The sequence below is a fragment of the Etheostoma spectabile genome, chromosome 24 (assembly GCF_008692095.1).
Source record: "Etheostoma spectabile isolate EspeVRDwgs_2016 chromosome 24, UIUC_Espe_1.0, whole genome shotgun sequence".
In the NCBI taxonomy this organism is placed as follows: Eukaryota; Metazoa; Chordata; class Actinopteri; order Perciformes; family Percidae; genus Etheostoma; species Etheostoma spectabile.
In genome coordinates, this window is record NC_045756.1 from 5,832,063 (window position 1) to 5,848,541 (window position 16,479).

Sequence of the window (16,479 nt, forward strand, 5' to 3'; positions counted from 1 at the left end):
AGATATGAGAATTAGAATGATGAATAAATAGCCTACTAAATGAGTGGATTATTAGGATATATGTGCTTACCTGGTAAGATGTTTGACCCATAGACTGTATATTAATTCATATTTACAGTCTATGGTTTAACACCATAGACTGAGGTGTGTTAAAACCAGACACTTAAAGAAAGGTGAACACATCCAATCTGGTGCTGCTGCTTCCTCTTCTGCAAACAACTTTTAGGTGCACACCGCCACCTACTGTACAGGACTATGTAACATCATGTCATATTGCAACTCATCAACCCTGTGTCCTTTAACCCTTGTATGGGATTCGGGTCAAATTGACCCACTTCAAATTTTTACAGGAAGAAAAATGGTACAAGTTACATTTTTTCTACCTGAAAATAAATGGCCTTACCTTTTTTACTGTGATAAACATGTATTCCTGACTCACTTCAGAGAGTTATTCTGGATATGACCACTTATGTTTTTTCCCTAGTGGATTTTTAACATGAATTATAACCTTATGACAAAAAACGAATCCCACTTCTATTTTTAATTGTGTTCTAATAGAGACTGATTGCATTCCCTAAACATATACTGTAGGTTATCTCAATTGTTTGAAATTGAGATAAAGACAATATTTGTTAATAGATTATGAAGGAAAATTAACCCCATATAAGTTAGGGGTCAATTTGACCCGAGGGACACGAGAGGGTCCGAAGTGAAGACAATACAAGGGTTAAACAGTTGAATTAGTGCCTTGCTGGGGATTCTTACGTCCTCTCCTTGTCCTTCTGATCTCAGTATGTCCATCAGATCCACCCCCGCCCTGTCTCCTGAACCCTATCTCCAAACACTCGTCTTTCCACCTCATGTGTAGCCTACAACATGACTTGTTCACATTTTCTTTATCCCCACAGTTTTCACTATTCATTTTCCCCTTTAAAAACAAGGTGTTGATGTAATGTCCTCCTTCTTGGTCCTTGCAGCATAATTCTTTATACTGACAGACTTTTGTATTTTATAATATTTCCTTCCTTTTCTGTCTTCCTCCCACCATTTCTGCCATATATTAATTACTTTCTTCTTAACCACAGCTTTACCTTTGCTTTTTCCTAACAGAATTGGAACTATTTTCCTTTAGTAATGCCTCTTTAGCTAGTTTGTCTGCACCCTTGTTCCCTTCCCCCCCATCGTGGAATGTTACTGACAGCAGGTTGGCCGTGGTGAAATCTTAGGCTTCCATTTCATATTCCCTCACTCTCTTTTCCCTTGTCCGTCCAAACTCAAGCCCCTGAAACTTGGAATACTTCCAACGTTTTCCTTCCTACTCCTTTTTAATCGGATCCAATATGCCAGCGCAAGTTTCTCTCTTCTTAACAACTCCAGTGGTGTCTCTCCCGCTTCTATGAGTAGGCTATTGCGTTAATTGGGGTTGACATAATAGCTCCTATGTAAAATGTTTTTTGCTGCTGCTCCATAAACTACACAACCATAATCTATTAACGCATGCCCTGCCTATAGATGTCAATTAATGACTGTTTATCAACAGGTATGTTGTAATTTAGCCATGTGTAGCTAAGAATGTAGTTCAAACGTTGACGTGTGGAGGGCAGTAATACGCGTAGCAGCCTCGGAACCGGAATCCTACAAGAAGAAGAAGACCCCTCACAGAACAGTGTTTGGCAACGACAGGGTTAAGGAGTGTATAGGTCCAAATCGATGCCCCCTCTCCCACACGTCGCCATGAACAAATGAATTCGCGGGGAATTAAATACCCATTTCGCAAAGGAGAAAGAGTCCTGTGCTTTGAACCAGACCCCACCAAGGCTAAAGTGTTGTATGACGCCAAGGTAACATTGTTTTGTAGAAGCAATTTAGCTCTTACCTATTTCGACTTTTTCCAAACGAGTACTTTATTAGAAAAGAAGGGTTGTTTATGTCAGCTAAGTGTGTGGTAACGTTGTATGAATCGACCATGACGACCACTTAGCTAGGCCTGAGAAAAATACCGTTCACTGTTAATATTTCTTGCATGATTTCCGGGTGCGTTTGGTTGCACGTTTCTATTTGACGCGCATTATTTAGCTTAGCAACGTTAGCGTTAGTAACGACCACATCTTGTAGTTCAATTCAAAGGAGGCTGCTTGATGAAGCGTTTCTTACAAAATTACCAACAAGGCATGCCATAACGTTATTTAAACAAACATTAGAGATCTTTCATAGAGCAGTAAAGTAGCGATAGTTAACGGTATATCACCCAGAAGTATTTTAACGCCAACAGCTAACGCTACCTAGCTAGCTAACGTTAATAAACAAACGCATCAACACATGTTCTGCATCACTAACGTGGGCAACACTGACCATTGAAATGTAACGTTGCTAAGAGCTGGCAACTTGGCTACTGTCTTGTTATTTTAATGCCATTTTTATGATTGCGAAGAAGATAATGTTGTCAAAAATGCTTCAACAGAGTTTGATTAACCTTATTTTTTTTCTTGTTTGATGTGCGCAATGTCGTTTTCAGTAGAAGGTTTGTTAGCTAGCAAGCTAGCTACATCAACGCATTCCAGCCTGGCTTTTGCTAACCGAAATCAGCATTTTACATTAGCTAGCTAGGTGTTGTGACGTTACTGTATGTTTGTGAGTTGCAGTGGGGTATGTAAATAGCTTAACATACCTGTAGTATACTAACGACAACAATATAAAACACCAAATTGTAAGTTATACATTCTACATTTAATTTTACTTAAACTTTAAGTTAAAAAAAAGCTAATGTTACGTGTTGCTGCAAAATTAAAATGTGTAAGTTAAAATATCAAAAGCAATATGAAAAATGCTCCGTTCTATTGTTCATATCTAAATATGTAAGCATCATTTTAGTGTTAAAATCGGTTGAAAGTTAAATAAGTGACAGTGTTGTGTTGCTAATTCAAGTTGGACAAGCTACATTTAGGAATCCCCTGTACCTTGCAGTATGAGGAAATTAGACTTACAGTTTAGCCCTTACAATAACATAAGCTTGCATCCTATTTTATGAGGTTATCATTTTTATTTGGCCCTGATAATGACTGAATTGCCTTTTTTTCCACTAAACGTAGAATCTGGGGGGAAACATAATGCAATAAGAACTTTGACGTTTCCTGTGAAATTGCAAGTAACTGAATGTATAAAGTGTCAAAACATGGAATACTCAGTGAGTCTGAGCAGGCTTGAGGAAATGCACATTCCACCTGTGCTGAATTAACCAAAGTTTGAGAAATGGCATTATCTGAATTGTGAGTAGAAGCATTGTCCTTTTAAACTTTGAGCAAGACTGTTTAAAGGAGCCTTGAGCAAGACTGTTTGTTATTGGTTCTTCACATTACAGGTCCTTGATGTCTTGATTGGTACAGACGAACATGGAAGAAGAATCCCAAAGTACCTGATTCACTTCAACGGTTGGAACAGAAGGTAACACTGAATGGCTTGCTGTAAATAAACATTGGATGAGCACGTAGTTACTGCCACCCACGTACTTAAATATATCATACTCATTGTAGTGTTTATCTTTGCAAAAGCTCATGTTCATCAACTTTTGTAAACATGCAGGTCTGTGAATTTTTATTTTTTAAATGTGTGTGTTTTTGGTTAGCTGGGATCGTTGGGCTGCAGAGGATCATGTCCTAAGGGACACTGAGGAAAACCGTAAATTGCAACATAAACTGGCTCGCAAAGCACTAGGTCGCATGTAAGTTCATGTTATGTTCATTCATTAAGTCACTCATTCAAGTAGTAGTAGAGAGAGTAAAATCATTAAATTCCTTGTTTTACTTGATTATCAGTCAATAGAAAAGTGGTATTGTTGATTTCAGACAAGCATGATGCCGTCAGTGAACATACTGTATATGACACCTACAACTCAAACCACAAGTCCAGTGCACTGCATGTCTGTGTCCCCATGTTTTGGATTTGACCCTTTTATTAGTTTGTTCTATTTTTAGATGAGACTGATGTAGATAGTGTGTGTTTTGTTTTCTTTCTTGTCGGTAGGAAGAGAAAGGGATGGGCAAAGAGGCGGCGACGTCAGTCTGGTACTAAATCCTCTCTGAAGACTCTCCCTAAGGAGGATGACAGTGATGACGCATGTGAGAAATCTTCCTCTGTCTTTGTTTTTTGTCTCCCAGTCTCCCTTAGCAATCAAATTAATCCTTTTGTATTTTTCTGTCTCTAGGTTTGATCTCAACTTCAGAGAGCAGTGGAGGGGACGACTCTGACCCTGAATCTTCTAACAGTGGGGACAGCACCTTCTCTGAGGATCTCAACAAAATGGTGTGTATATAAGTGTATGTATGTATGTATGTATGTATATCTGTCTGTCTATCTATCTATCTATCTCAAATATTACAGATGTAACGTATATAAATTTAACATCACGGTTATAGTGACAAATCACGTTTTTCTGTATTATCGCGGTATTTTTAAAAGTGTGTTCAATATGTTCAGAAAGCACTGATAGGCCTACATAAGATAGAATATAGGCAATAGGCTTGTAAAAACTACTGAAAACTGGCTACTGAAACGCAGGCCTGCTGTAGGGTGTCCGGTAAGAACTTGAACCAGAGATGTCTGACTTTGAGATCCAGGAAGATTTATTTAGAACTCCAACAAGAAGTTAACTATGAAGTTGTAATTGACGTTACATGTGAAGTTGGATGTGGCTCTGAAATATAAGCAAATAATAATAATGCACATCAATAAGCATCTGACTTACTATGAACATTATTTATCAAACCTAAATAGTATAGCCACCAGCATGTAACAAGAAACAATACTAAGAATCACAATTTATTACGTAAATGTAACACATTCCTCAGTAACACAAACTGAGAATAAGCCACATCTTTTACAGCACATATATCCATTACGGAGCAAACAGTGTAATACACTTTTTAATAGCTAAGCATGTGGCTCCACAGGCTAGTCTGTTTACTGGTAATTGCATGTTGATAGCAAACACAACCAGACTATCAACACTTGGCTGCACAAGTACTATTAAACAATCTGCACATCTACCAGCTATGCAATAAGAAACAGCAACAGCAATATTATCAAAGTGATAATATGTCTCTCTCCCTCCAAAGAATTGTCACGTCGTAACATGGGCTAAACTTCCACATCATAGCAGAACACTTATTGAAGATCACGAGGAAGTAAAACCCATGAAAGTTTAGCAAGCTACAGAATTATTTTAACTTACATTCTGGGCTAACCACATCCCTTTAAGAAGTCAGAAAACCATTGTTGTTACTGTCAAAATGTCTACCGTAGTTTACCATTACACCGGTAATCGATACATACATACAGTGCCTTGCGAAAGTATTCGGCCCCCTTGAACTTTTCAACCTTTTGACACATTTCAGGCTTCAAACATAAAGATATCAATTTTTTATTTTTTGTGAAGAATCACCAACACAATTGTGAAGTGGAACAAAATCTATTGGATATTTTAAACTTTTTTTAGCAAATAAAAAACTGAAAAGTGGTGCGTGCAAAATTATTCGGCCCCTTTACTTTCAGTGCAGCAAACTCACTCCAGAAGTTCAGCGAGGATCTCTGAATGATCCAATGTTGTCCTAAATGACTGATGGTGATAGATAGAATCCACCTGTGTGTGTGTGTGATCAAGTCTCTGTATAAATGCACCTGCTCTGTGATAGTTTCAGGGTTCTGTTGAAAGCGCAGAGAGCATCATGAAGACCAAGGAACACACCAGGCAGGTCCGTAATTTGTTGTGGAGAAGTTTAAAGCGGATTTGGATACAAAAAGATTTCCCAAGCTTTAACATCCCAAGGAGCACGTTGCAAGCGACCATTTTGAAATGGAAGGAGTATCACGACCACTGAAATCTACCAAGACCTGGCCGTCCCGTAAACTTTCAGCTCAGACAAGGAGAAGACTGATCAGAGATGCAGCCAAGAGGCCCATGTCACTCTGGATAACTGCAGAGAACTACAGCTGAGTGGGAGAGTCTGTCCATAGGACAACAATCGTCGTAAACTGCACAAATCTGGCTTCATGGAAGAGTGGCAAGAGAAAGCCATTTTCAAGATACAGTGCCTTGTGAAAGTATTTGGCCCCTTGAACTTGTCAACCTTTTGACACATTTCAGGCTTCAAACATAAATATATAAAATTTTTATTTTTGTGAAGAATCACCAACAAGTGAGACAAAATTGTGAAGTGGAACAAAATCTATTGGATATTTTAAACTTTTTTAGCAAATAAAAACTGAAAAGTGGTGCATGCAAAATGATTGGGCCCCTTGCGTTAATACTTTGTAGAGCCACCTTTTGCTGCGATTACAGCTGCAAGTCGCTGGGGTATGTCTCTATCAGTTTTGCACATCGGAGAGACTGAAATTCTTGCCCATTCTTCCTTGCAAAACAGCTCGAGCTCAGTGAGGTTGATGGAGAGCGTTTGTGGACAGCAGTTTTCAGTTCTTTCCACAGATTCTCGATTGGATTCAGGTCGGACTTTGACTTGGCCATTAACACCTGGATACGTTTATTTGTGAACCATTCCTTTGTAGATTTTGCTGTGTTTGGGATCATTGTCTTGTTGGAAGATAAATCTCCGTCCCAGTTTCAGGTCTTCGAGACTCCAACGGGTTTTCATCCAGAATGGTCCTGTATTTGGCTGCATCCATCTTCTCCTCAATTTTAACCATCTTCCTGTCCCTGCTGAAGAAAAGCAGGCCAAACCATGATGCTGCCACCACCATGTTTGACAGTGGGGATGGTGTGTTGAGGTGATGAGCTGTGTTGCTTTTACGCCAAACATTGTTTTGCATTGTGGCCAAAAAGTTCGATTTTGGTTTCATCTGACCAGAGCACCTTCTTCCACATGTTTGGTGTGTCTCCCAGGTGGCTTGTGGCAAACTTTAGACAAGACTTTTAATGGATATCTTTGAGAAATGGCTTTCTTCTTGGCACTCTTCCATGAAGGCCAGATTTGTGCAGTTTACGACTGATCGTTGTCCTATGGACAGACTCTCCCACCTCAGCTGTAGTTCTCTGCAGTTCATCCAGAGTGATCATGGGCCTCTTGGCTGCATCTCTGATCAGTCTTCTCCTTGTCTGAGCTGAAAGTTTACAGGGACAGCCAGGTCTTGGTAGATTTGCAGTGGTCTGATACTCCTTCCATTTCAAAATGGTCGCTTGCACAGTGCTCCTTGGGATGTTTAAAGCTTGGGAAATCTTTTTTTATCCAAATCCGGCTTTAAACTTCTCCACAACAATATTACGGACCTTCCTGGTGTGTTCCTTGGTCTTCATGATGCTCTCTGCGCTTTCAACAGAACCCTGAGACTATCCCAGAGCAGGTGCATTTATACAGAGACTTGATCACACACAGGTCGATTCTATCTATCACCATCAGTCATTTAGGACAACATTGGATCATTCAGAGATCCTCGCTGAACTTCTGGAGTGAGTTTGCTGCACTGAAAGTAAAGGGGCCGTATAATTTTGCACGCACCACTTTTCAGTTTTTTATTTGCTAAAAAAGTTTAAAATATCCAATAGATTTTGTTCCACTTCACAATTGTGTCTCTCTTGTTGGTGATTCTTCACAAAAAATAGAAATTTTATATCTTTATGTTTGAAGCCTGAAATGTGTCAAAAGGTTGAAAAGTTCAAGGGGCCTGAATACTTTCGCAAGGCACTGTATCCATTAAAAGTCTCGTCTAAAGTTTGCACCAAGCCCCTGGGAGAACACACCAAACATGTGGAAGAAGGTGCTCTGGTCAGATGAAACCAAAATCGAACTTTTGGCCACAATGCAAAACGATATGTTGGCGTAAAGCACACACAGCTCATCCTCAACACACCATCCCCACTGTCAACCATGGTGGTGGCAGCATCATGGTTTGGGCCTGCTTTTTTCAGTAGGGACAGGGAAGATGGTTAAAATTGAGGGGAAGATGGATGCAGCCAAATCAGGACCATTCTGGATGAAAACCCTTGGAGTCTGCAAAAGACCTGAAACTGGGACGGAGATTTATCTTCCAACAAGACAATGATCCCAACATACAGCAAATCTACAAAGGAATGGTTCACAAAAACGTATCCAGGTGTTGAATGGCCAAGTCAAATGGCGGTTCTCCACTGCGTGGTATCTACTGACTCGCCACGGCTCTACTCGCTTTTTGGTTTTCCATTACAAAAAAAAGTCCTGGACGCTTCCAGGTACTTTTTTTGTACTACCTCAGTCGAGGTTCCAAGCGAGCGAGGCGATACAAAAGGTGACGTGGTTACTGCAGACTGCTGGTTGGTCGGAGAGAATCGTCACTCATGACTGCGTTGTTAGCAAACAAGAGTGCGGAGTGTGTGTCCAGAAACAACGGGAAATTTAAAACAAATCTAGCCGGACACCGACAGATATCCACTCTCTGCACTATTCTCACTTTTCAAGTTGGGCTACTAGCGGCTTCATGTCGTTTCCAATATTGCACACTGTTACTTTAAAAAACAAGACAATATATATATTATATAATATATATATATATATATTATATTATATTAACAAAAGTTTTATTAGCTTTTCAGTAGCGCATCAAACCCCCAACATCCCGGTCTTTTCTCTGCACCCTGTGACAGTGTCCCTGGCTCTGCTGTCCAGATGCATCCCAGTTGTGTCATAAGACTGTCCGTGACTCTCATACAGATTATACGAAGCCCAGTAGGTCAGAACCAGAGACTCACCGGTCGGACATCGCCACCAGACGGGTGCGGCGGCGATTTACAAAGGTGAATGCTCTAAAACACAAACAGTCGCATCAGTCATGTGGTGTGTAATCATGGTTGTTCATGTACTTTATAGCGTATAGTAAATACTGAATGCGACGTGAACACATGCAAATGTAGCTAACTTACCAGGAAACTTAACTTCCCTTTTGTGTCGGCGAAAAACCGTCATGTCGACGTCTGAACTCCGTCAGAATTCCCAAACTCCGTTTTTTAGCGGTGATTTTTGTTGCTTCTTTTGAAACAAAACATTTCTTCTGGCTGTGGCGAGTAGCCGACGTGTGTTGTGAGTCGCGCTGAAAATTACGTCATCACGCGTTGCTATAGTGACAGCCACGCTCAGGTTTAACGCAATCTGCAATGGAAACGAACATAGAATGGGTCGAGCCGAGCCGTGCCGAGCCAAGCCGAGGCGAGCCGTTACCAGCAGTGGAAAAATGCCAAAAGTCAGACCTGAATCCAATCAAGAATCTGTGGAAAGAACTGAAAACTGCGTTCACAAACGCTCTCCATCCAACCTCACTGAGCTCGATCTGTTTTGCAAGGAGAGAATGGGCAAGAATTTCAGTCTTCGATGTGCAAAAATTATAGACATACCCCAGGCGACTTGCAGCTGTAATCGCAGCAAAAGGTGGCTCTACAAAGTATTAACGTAAGGGGGCCCAATCATTTTGCATGCACACATTTCAGTTTTTTATTTGCTAAAAAAGTTTAAAATACCAATAGATTTTGTTCCACATTCACAATTGTGTCCCACTTGTTGGTGATTCTTCACAAAAATAAAAATTGTATATATTATGTTTGAAGCGGCAATGTGTCAAAAGGTGAAAAGTTCAGGGGGACAACTCTTCACAAGGCACTGTACATATATACATACACACACACACTCACATTTAGACCTTTAGCTGAGGCTGTGATCAACTTGCAGTAAGTGCCACCAGAAAATTACCTAATTTTCCTATACTCCCTTGTAATGTCCATTTGTAGTAATCTAACAGCATAACCAGTGGCCTTGCATGGTAAACATGTTCTGGCTCCTCATTCTGATCAGATTGATAACCAACATTTTTGTTCAAATGGGCTCGTATAACCAACAGTGCCAAACATAAGTTTTATGACCATGACTTCTTTCCGTGGACTACATCCTTTTTAGTTTCTTAACGCCACGTACCTGAAGGTTCATGTCTTGATTGTTTCAGAGGGTTGAGCCAGACATTAATGTTAAAAGGGAATGTGAGGAGAAGATCGTCCATGTTGACATTAACATCCCCGATATCCTGAAGAAGAAATTGGAGGATGACTGCTTTTACATCAACAAGAGGAAGAAGGTACATGCAGCATAATCTTAAGCAGTGGTACACATTATGTTCAGATACTGGTACTTCTGGAAAGCATGGTAAGACATGGAAGCATTCATTCATTTAATTGAATTGACTCTAGGCTTGTCCATAATTAGCCATGTTTTTCTCTCCTAGCTGGTGATGGTTCCCTGTCAGATGAATGTTGTGCACATCCTCGAGTCCTACGTCAAGCACTTCGCCATCAACAAAGCATTCATGGCCAACGAGAGGTATCGGCGTCAGCAGAGCACCACACAGAACAGCAGCCCACAGCCAGTCCCTCCAGAGAAGAGGTGAGTCCAAACACGCTTTGAACAGAAGAAGAAAATTGTGCGATGGAAATCTTGGCTTCGTCCAACATAGATCATCTGTTCAGGAAACAATTAAATGTTTGTCATGCTTTCTCCCCATATTCATTTTGTGATATTTCTTATATCTATATTATGGTTAACAGTTTCAGGTGTAGCTGAATTTACTAAAATGTTGTTTTTAAAATAACAAAAAATAATTTCTACAGTTGGCCCAGCTAAGACTGCAACCATTATTATGAACTTTAACTAAACCTTAAAATTTCCTTTTTGTTTTAAGCGAAGAGTTGTGTAAGGAGATGGTCGACGGCCTGAGGATCACGTTCGACTTCACCTTACCCATGATCCTTCTCTACCCCTCTGAACAAGCTCAGTTCAAAAAGGTCAGCTCTTCCAGGCTTTTCCTGGCCGTCAATGAAAGCTCACCTTGCTCCAGCAAGTAAGTGTGCCGTGATTAATCAAGTCTAATGTGTTGTTTCAGAAACCACTGCTTGGCTGTGATACACTGATTTTAAACATTGTGCTCTACCATTAAGCCATCGACCCTTTTCTCTGTCGTTGTCTTTAAAGCGCCCAACGAGAGCGCAGCCCTAGCCCGTTGGGGCACAACCCACCCACCCCCCAGTCCACAGACAGTCAACCTGCACTGAGCGACATTTCTGCCACCACGCCAACTGCCTCAGCTCCCACGCCGAAGCGCCGGCGTCACCCCGACATGGACTGTATCTCATTCCAGTCCCAGTCACTCAGACGCTCCACGAGGAACACATCTGGAGGGGACCGGCCAGCTGAAGGGAGCAGTGGAGGTAATCGGTTTTTACTGCTAATTTTGTAAATATTCTAACAATGCATTTATATAAAGGGACCTTATATATGTTTCATGAGGTTTTTGACAATGATTACAATTGTGTTTAAATGCATACACAATGTATGTAATGATCCAGGTGGAGGCAGTGCCACAGCATCCCCGCAGCTTAAACGCCGTTTGGTCGACACCTCATCCCAGCCCAAGTTCTTCCTCAATCTTGACAGAAGTAAGATGACACGGTATTAAAAAATATCACAACAAAATAATATTACATTATAAGTAAAAGTTTATTGTGATATAACTCTTAACCCGACTTAGTGGAGTTTTCTGCCACCAGTTGCAATTTTCTTGGCCCTTACTTAGAATTGTAAATTAGCTAGACTTTCATTCCGCTCAGAATGATTTGAATCCGAAAAATCAATGACTGTTTTCATGGCTTGCAATTATCCAACAGTATTCTTAGCTAAATAAGACAGTATTTCAGTCAAGCTATTACAAGTGTTGTTCATAGACTGGTTCCATGTTTATTCCTTCCTACAGTCAATAAAGCTCATTCCTAATGACCGTAGATTATAGACCTTTTTCGAGGTTTACTCCTCGATGCAGCGGGTTTGACTCCGACCTGTGGCCCATTGCTGCATGTCATTCCCTCTCTCCCCCTAAAGATGCACACAGTCAGATGGCTGTCAATATAATGCATCGCGTGAAAAATTCACTGTAATCCTGTTCAGTGTAGTGACAACTTTTTGTATTTGTAATTACTAGTTTTGCCCAGTAGATGGTGTTATCCTTCTTCTCTCCTCACACATTCATCCCCTCTCCCAAGTGTTTAATAAGAAGAATTTTGTGCTTTCAAACCTTTTTGTCATTTGCAATGCTTGCTCTTGGGGGGGATTTTTGAGTCTCTGTACAGTACAGACTGTGCTCTAGACCCACTCTATAAAGTGTCTCGTTATGATATGACACTAAATAAAATTGAAAACATTCTTGCTGTCATTGGTTTTCTTTTTTAGCCGTATTTCAGCAGTGATGAGCAACACAGCTCGGAGTTTATCTGTAAATGTTTACATTCTCCGTTCTTCCTCTTTACCCAGAAACCCCGGTGCACAGTGGCTCATCTTCCCCGTTGCCCTTGACGCCAAGCAAAGAGCGAAGTGGTCCTTTCTATGGCCTTGAGAGCCGGAGAAACAATGAGCTTAATGAGGTGATGAAATTGTGTGTGATGAATGTGCGATTAACTGCAACGGAAACAGTGTCTTGCTCTAGGACACTTGGATAGTTACATAACCGGTATGAATGGAAACCGTCAGACAGAGCAAAAAAAACTATATTGTTTGGTCCTTGTGTGTGTTTAATAATGGATTCATACAGGCCCTTGGTATTGCCAAGTTGGCATTGACAGTAGAAGCATATTTAACACCCTACATGTAGTCAATTCAGAATTGTGGCATTTCAGTGACATTATGTGAAAAAGATTCCGTAAAATTATTTGTCCTTTTCTCTGACAAGCAGGTCCTCAGCTGGAAGCTGACTCCTGATAACTACCCGCTGCATGACCAGCCGCCCCCACCCTCCTACCTGTATGGATCACAGCACCTCTTGCGTCTTTTTGGTTGGTGTCTCTGATCATTTTACTTTCACTGGTTCACCTGTCATTCATTATACATGTGATTTCAGTAGTTTCATGGTGGTGAAGGGGCAAAAGTTCCCCTCATATGCTCACTGTCTTGCTTCTTTACAGTGAAACTTCCTGAGATCCTGGGAAAAATGCAGATCCCTGAGAGGAATCTGCGAGCCCTGGTCAAACATTTGGAGCTCTTTCTAAGGTAAGTGATTGTTGTGCTGAAATCAGTATTTGTGTCAGTTTATGATTACGTATTAGAGGTCTCAGAGGGACGGGATTAACGATACAAAAGAGAGACAGAAACTATGTAATTAAAATAAACTAAAGAGATTAAATGCAGGTTTCAAGTTTCTTCACTCAGGGAAGTACCAAATTGTTTGTTCACCCGGGCCTAAAAGCTTACGGTTTCTTCACTAAAACATTCAGGCAAAATATTAAAATCTCACCATCTTGGATTGGATTGTGCCGTCGGCTGGACAAACCGTGTGAAATCATGTTTAATTTCCAAGGAGGATATATCTTCAAAAAGACAAGGTGCTGCATTCAGTTAACGGGACATGAAATAGGAAGCACTTAAAAATGCACCTTGCTAATAACTTGCAGGGCACATTAACCAAGGTTTAACCTAGCTAAGCGTTAAAGCTCCATAGTAACAGCCGGACCTGAGCTGCAAGAAAGTTCTCATTTCACAAGAAGAGAGAGGCAGGACCTGGAAGACATCAGTCTCAAGAACACCCTTGACTAATACATTTTATGCCTAATGCACAGTACTCTAATGAAGTGTTTGGTAGCCTGCCTCACAGTAGCATGGTAAAAGTAAGAAATTAAAACCCAGAAACACCAAAACAAAAAGGCAAGGAATAGTAAGTAAATGAGAACATGGGAGGGTGGGGAGGGGGTGAGAAAGAGAATGTGTTAGAGGGAGGGCGATGAGTGGGCGTTACACAAGCGCGGGAGTCTAATCTTTAAATCCTCCCTAGTGATCTTCAGTTTAGCCGGTTCCAAACCTGGGGGATTTAGGTCCTCTCATTTTCTAATCAAACGCACACAGTACTGTCTTCTGCCACCAAGCGGTGCTGTGGAGCGACACCTCAACTCACCACGGAGTGGGCACAGGGACAAACCGAGTCTGAGAGCCAAAATTACCTTGATGCCACTACTCAACCAAAAACAGTTTAAAAATAAACTGTACCCGGTGCCACAAAATCACGAGGTGGTCTTTTAAAAAAGCAGGAGCTGGCATTCATGTCAGTTTGTAGGAGAAGAGTGGGTGTGCAGTATGATTACAGCATCCAACTACATATGTGATACACAGATTTCTTTTTTCTTAGCGAGGGACAGAAAGGCTCACTACAGCATTGTCAACACAGGACTGTAATACTCCACGCACAAAAAGTCCTAATACCTCATTCTTTTCAGCAGCATTAGGAGTTCCTCTTGCCAAAGCATTCTGTGCACTGCCATTACTAGTTGTAATAGTGGGAACGTGGGCAGAAAGTTTTTTTTTTAATACACTACAGTGGCAGCGGACTGCAAATCACTGCATCTCTTTTCATGTAGTATTTTTCTGCAAAATGAGACAACTTGCAAAGAGGAGTGAAGTACTTCAAAGTAAATTACTTTCAATTGTGTTCAATAAAGAAAACCCTGACATTTTTTTTTAATTTTTTTTTTCGTTGGAGACTCTACAGGACACTGGACACAAACTAAAATACTGATGTCTTTTTGGAAAGCTTTCATGCCTTTTACTCTGAAATCAGCCTCATGGCAGATTGTGCAGAGCGGGCAAAAACTGATTGATGTCGCAGAGACTGAAGTGCAGTGCATTCTGGGATTTGGCCACAGTTGATCTCTCACTCTCCCTTTCTCCGCAAGAATGATTATGATTAAGTGCGGATGTGTGTGTGTGTGTGTGTGTGTGTGCACATGTGTACACACACGTTACTCTGATTTACAATGTGTATGCCTAAAGCGGCTTGCCTTGTGTTATTACTAATCTAACAGCAATAAAGATTAGCACATGCCTAAATTACTGGCACCAAAGAGCCCCAAACTTTTTTCTTATTTACTAAATATGCATTAAAACCCGATCAATGCTTTTCACAGAATTTCTGTGAATCGTGTTTTTGTTTTTTGTTTTTTTTTAAATTAATTTTTTAGTGAAGAATTGGGTTTAAATTCAACTAATTTCTTGAAACTAAGTCTTTCTTAGTGTTGGTACTTGCATTGTCCCCTTTTTATTGTCCCACTAGGTTGTCTTGTTTATTCTTTGTCAAAGTGTTCTTAAATTTTCTGATGAGGATAATTTTGTTTGCATTGAGATTAGGAAGGCCGGTGGAGCTAAGATGAGATGGCAAGATTTAGAGGATTTGGCCGAGTAGAGGATACTAAGAAGATTCTGGATTAGTTTTCTCTGCTACTGATTAGATGGGAGGCGGGGGGGGGGAGATTCACTCTTCCCTCTCTGACCGTTGGTCGGTCAGTCATGTTCTCTGTCTTTCAGTCATAGCGATTGGTTCTCTGGTGGTGGTATAGGGATGGATGAGGGGGCTTTGTGTTTGACAAATATACCACCGGGCAAAGGGCAAGGGGTCTAGGATTTATGTGGAATGAGCCAGGGATATCTAGGAAAACCAGAAGCGGAAGTGAACTGGGACGTGACACATGAGATACGTTCCTGTCATTGCTTTTTGCTTCATGTAAGCCTGTTGTATCCGATGACAAAACAGCTTATGTTGAAATATTTAATGTGAACAGAGAGGGCTTCTAAATTTTGTCGGAGTTGTTGGACAAAATATCTCACCAGATTTTCCCTCTCTTGTACTTCCCTCTCTCTCAGGTTTCTGGCAGAGTTCCAGGAGGATTTTTTCCCTGAGTCTGCATATGTGTCAGCATCAGAGGCCCACTACAGCATGAAACAACCAAGGCCAATTTATTGAAGGAGACGTTGGCCATTGTGTTTCCTTCCCTTGCTTGTCTCTACCCTGACCCACCCTATGTCTGGGCTTGTGTACAGAGGAATAAATAGCAGCTGTCTCCGGAATTCAGCTGTTTTGTGTTTTCCTGGACCAACCATGCTTCACCTCTGACCTAACATTAGATTTCCTGGTGTTACGTTGTGGAACTACTTTCTTTTACCATGCCACTAACCCACGCTCTGTTTGTGGGACTATGCTTTATGTCGACAGCTTGCTCTGCTTTGCTTCAATGTACTGCTGCAAGGCATGTCGTTTGCTGTGTGTTGTCGTGCGCTATCTTTTTGTAGGCATCATACAAGATTTAATTCACAGGAGACGGCTACTGCTGAGTCTTCCAAGCCTTTTATTCTTCATTGTTACCAGGCCTACAGCTGGAAAGTTCTCTAGCCTCTCAGATATTATGGTGTTTTTTTTCATCAATGGTACCTGCTCGAATCGCCTCCACTCTGCTTGACTCGACTCGGCCGCGGAGCCCCATCCTCCCTTTTCCATTAAATATTAGTACCGTTGTGGCTGGTCATCATAGCAGGAAACTGTTGTGACCTCAAGCAACACACACGGAACGCTGGAAGCGTGTTGCTTTTGATTCTCGGCATGTGTCAGTTGCCACAAGCAGAAGACACAAAAGAAGCTGGAGGCAGCAAAAAC

General features: G+C 41.1%; 1 protein-coding gene across 2 annotated transcripts; it reads left to right on the forward strand.

Moving 5' to 3' along the window:
* The first annotated feature begins 1,581 nt into the window (after positions 1–1,581).
* LOC116673927 (male-specific lethal 3 homolog) lies at positions 1,582–15,915 on the forward strand. Of its 2 annotated transcripts, none has more exons than XM_032506302.1 (14): positions 1,582–1,841; positions 3,359–3,441; positions 3,623–3,718; positions 4,021–4,115; positions 4,202–4,299; positions 9,973–10,101; positions 10,249–10,406; positions 10,702–10,860; positions 10,992–11,227; positions 11,366–11,455; positions 12,324–12,433; positions 12,742–12,841; positions 12,971–13,055; positions 15,693–15,915. In XM_032506302.1, exons 1-14 carry the CDS (start codon positions 1,743–1,745, stop codon positions 15,790–15,792), a joined length of 1,638 nt encoding a protein of 545 aa, XP_032362193.1. In that variant the 5' UTR covers positions 1,582–1,742; the 3' UTR covers positions 15,793–15,915. The 2 variants fall into 2 exon arrangements, with proteins under 2 accessions (XP_032362193.1, XP_032362194.1); XM_032506303.1 differs by lacking the exon at positions 1,582–1,841 and adding an exon at positions 3,246–3,266.
* Positions 15,916–16,479: the final 564 nt, after the last annotated feature.

Excerpts from the sequence above, each read along its gene's own strand:
- LOC116673927 (XM_032506302.1), top strand. The coding sequence starts at position 1,743 with ATGAATTCGCGGGGAATTAAATACCCATTTCGCAAAGGAGAAAGAGTC. Across the intron at positions 4,300-9,972 it reads CTGAGGATCTCAACAAAATG|AGGGTTGAGCCAGACATTAA; the intron begins GTGTGTATATAA and ends TGATTGTTTCAG. Across the intron at positions 10,861-10,991 it reads AGCTCACCTTGCTCCAGCAA|CGCCCAACGAGAGCGCAGCC; the intron begins GTAAGTGTGCCG and ends TTGTCTTTAAAG.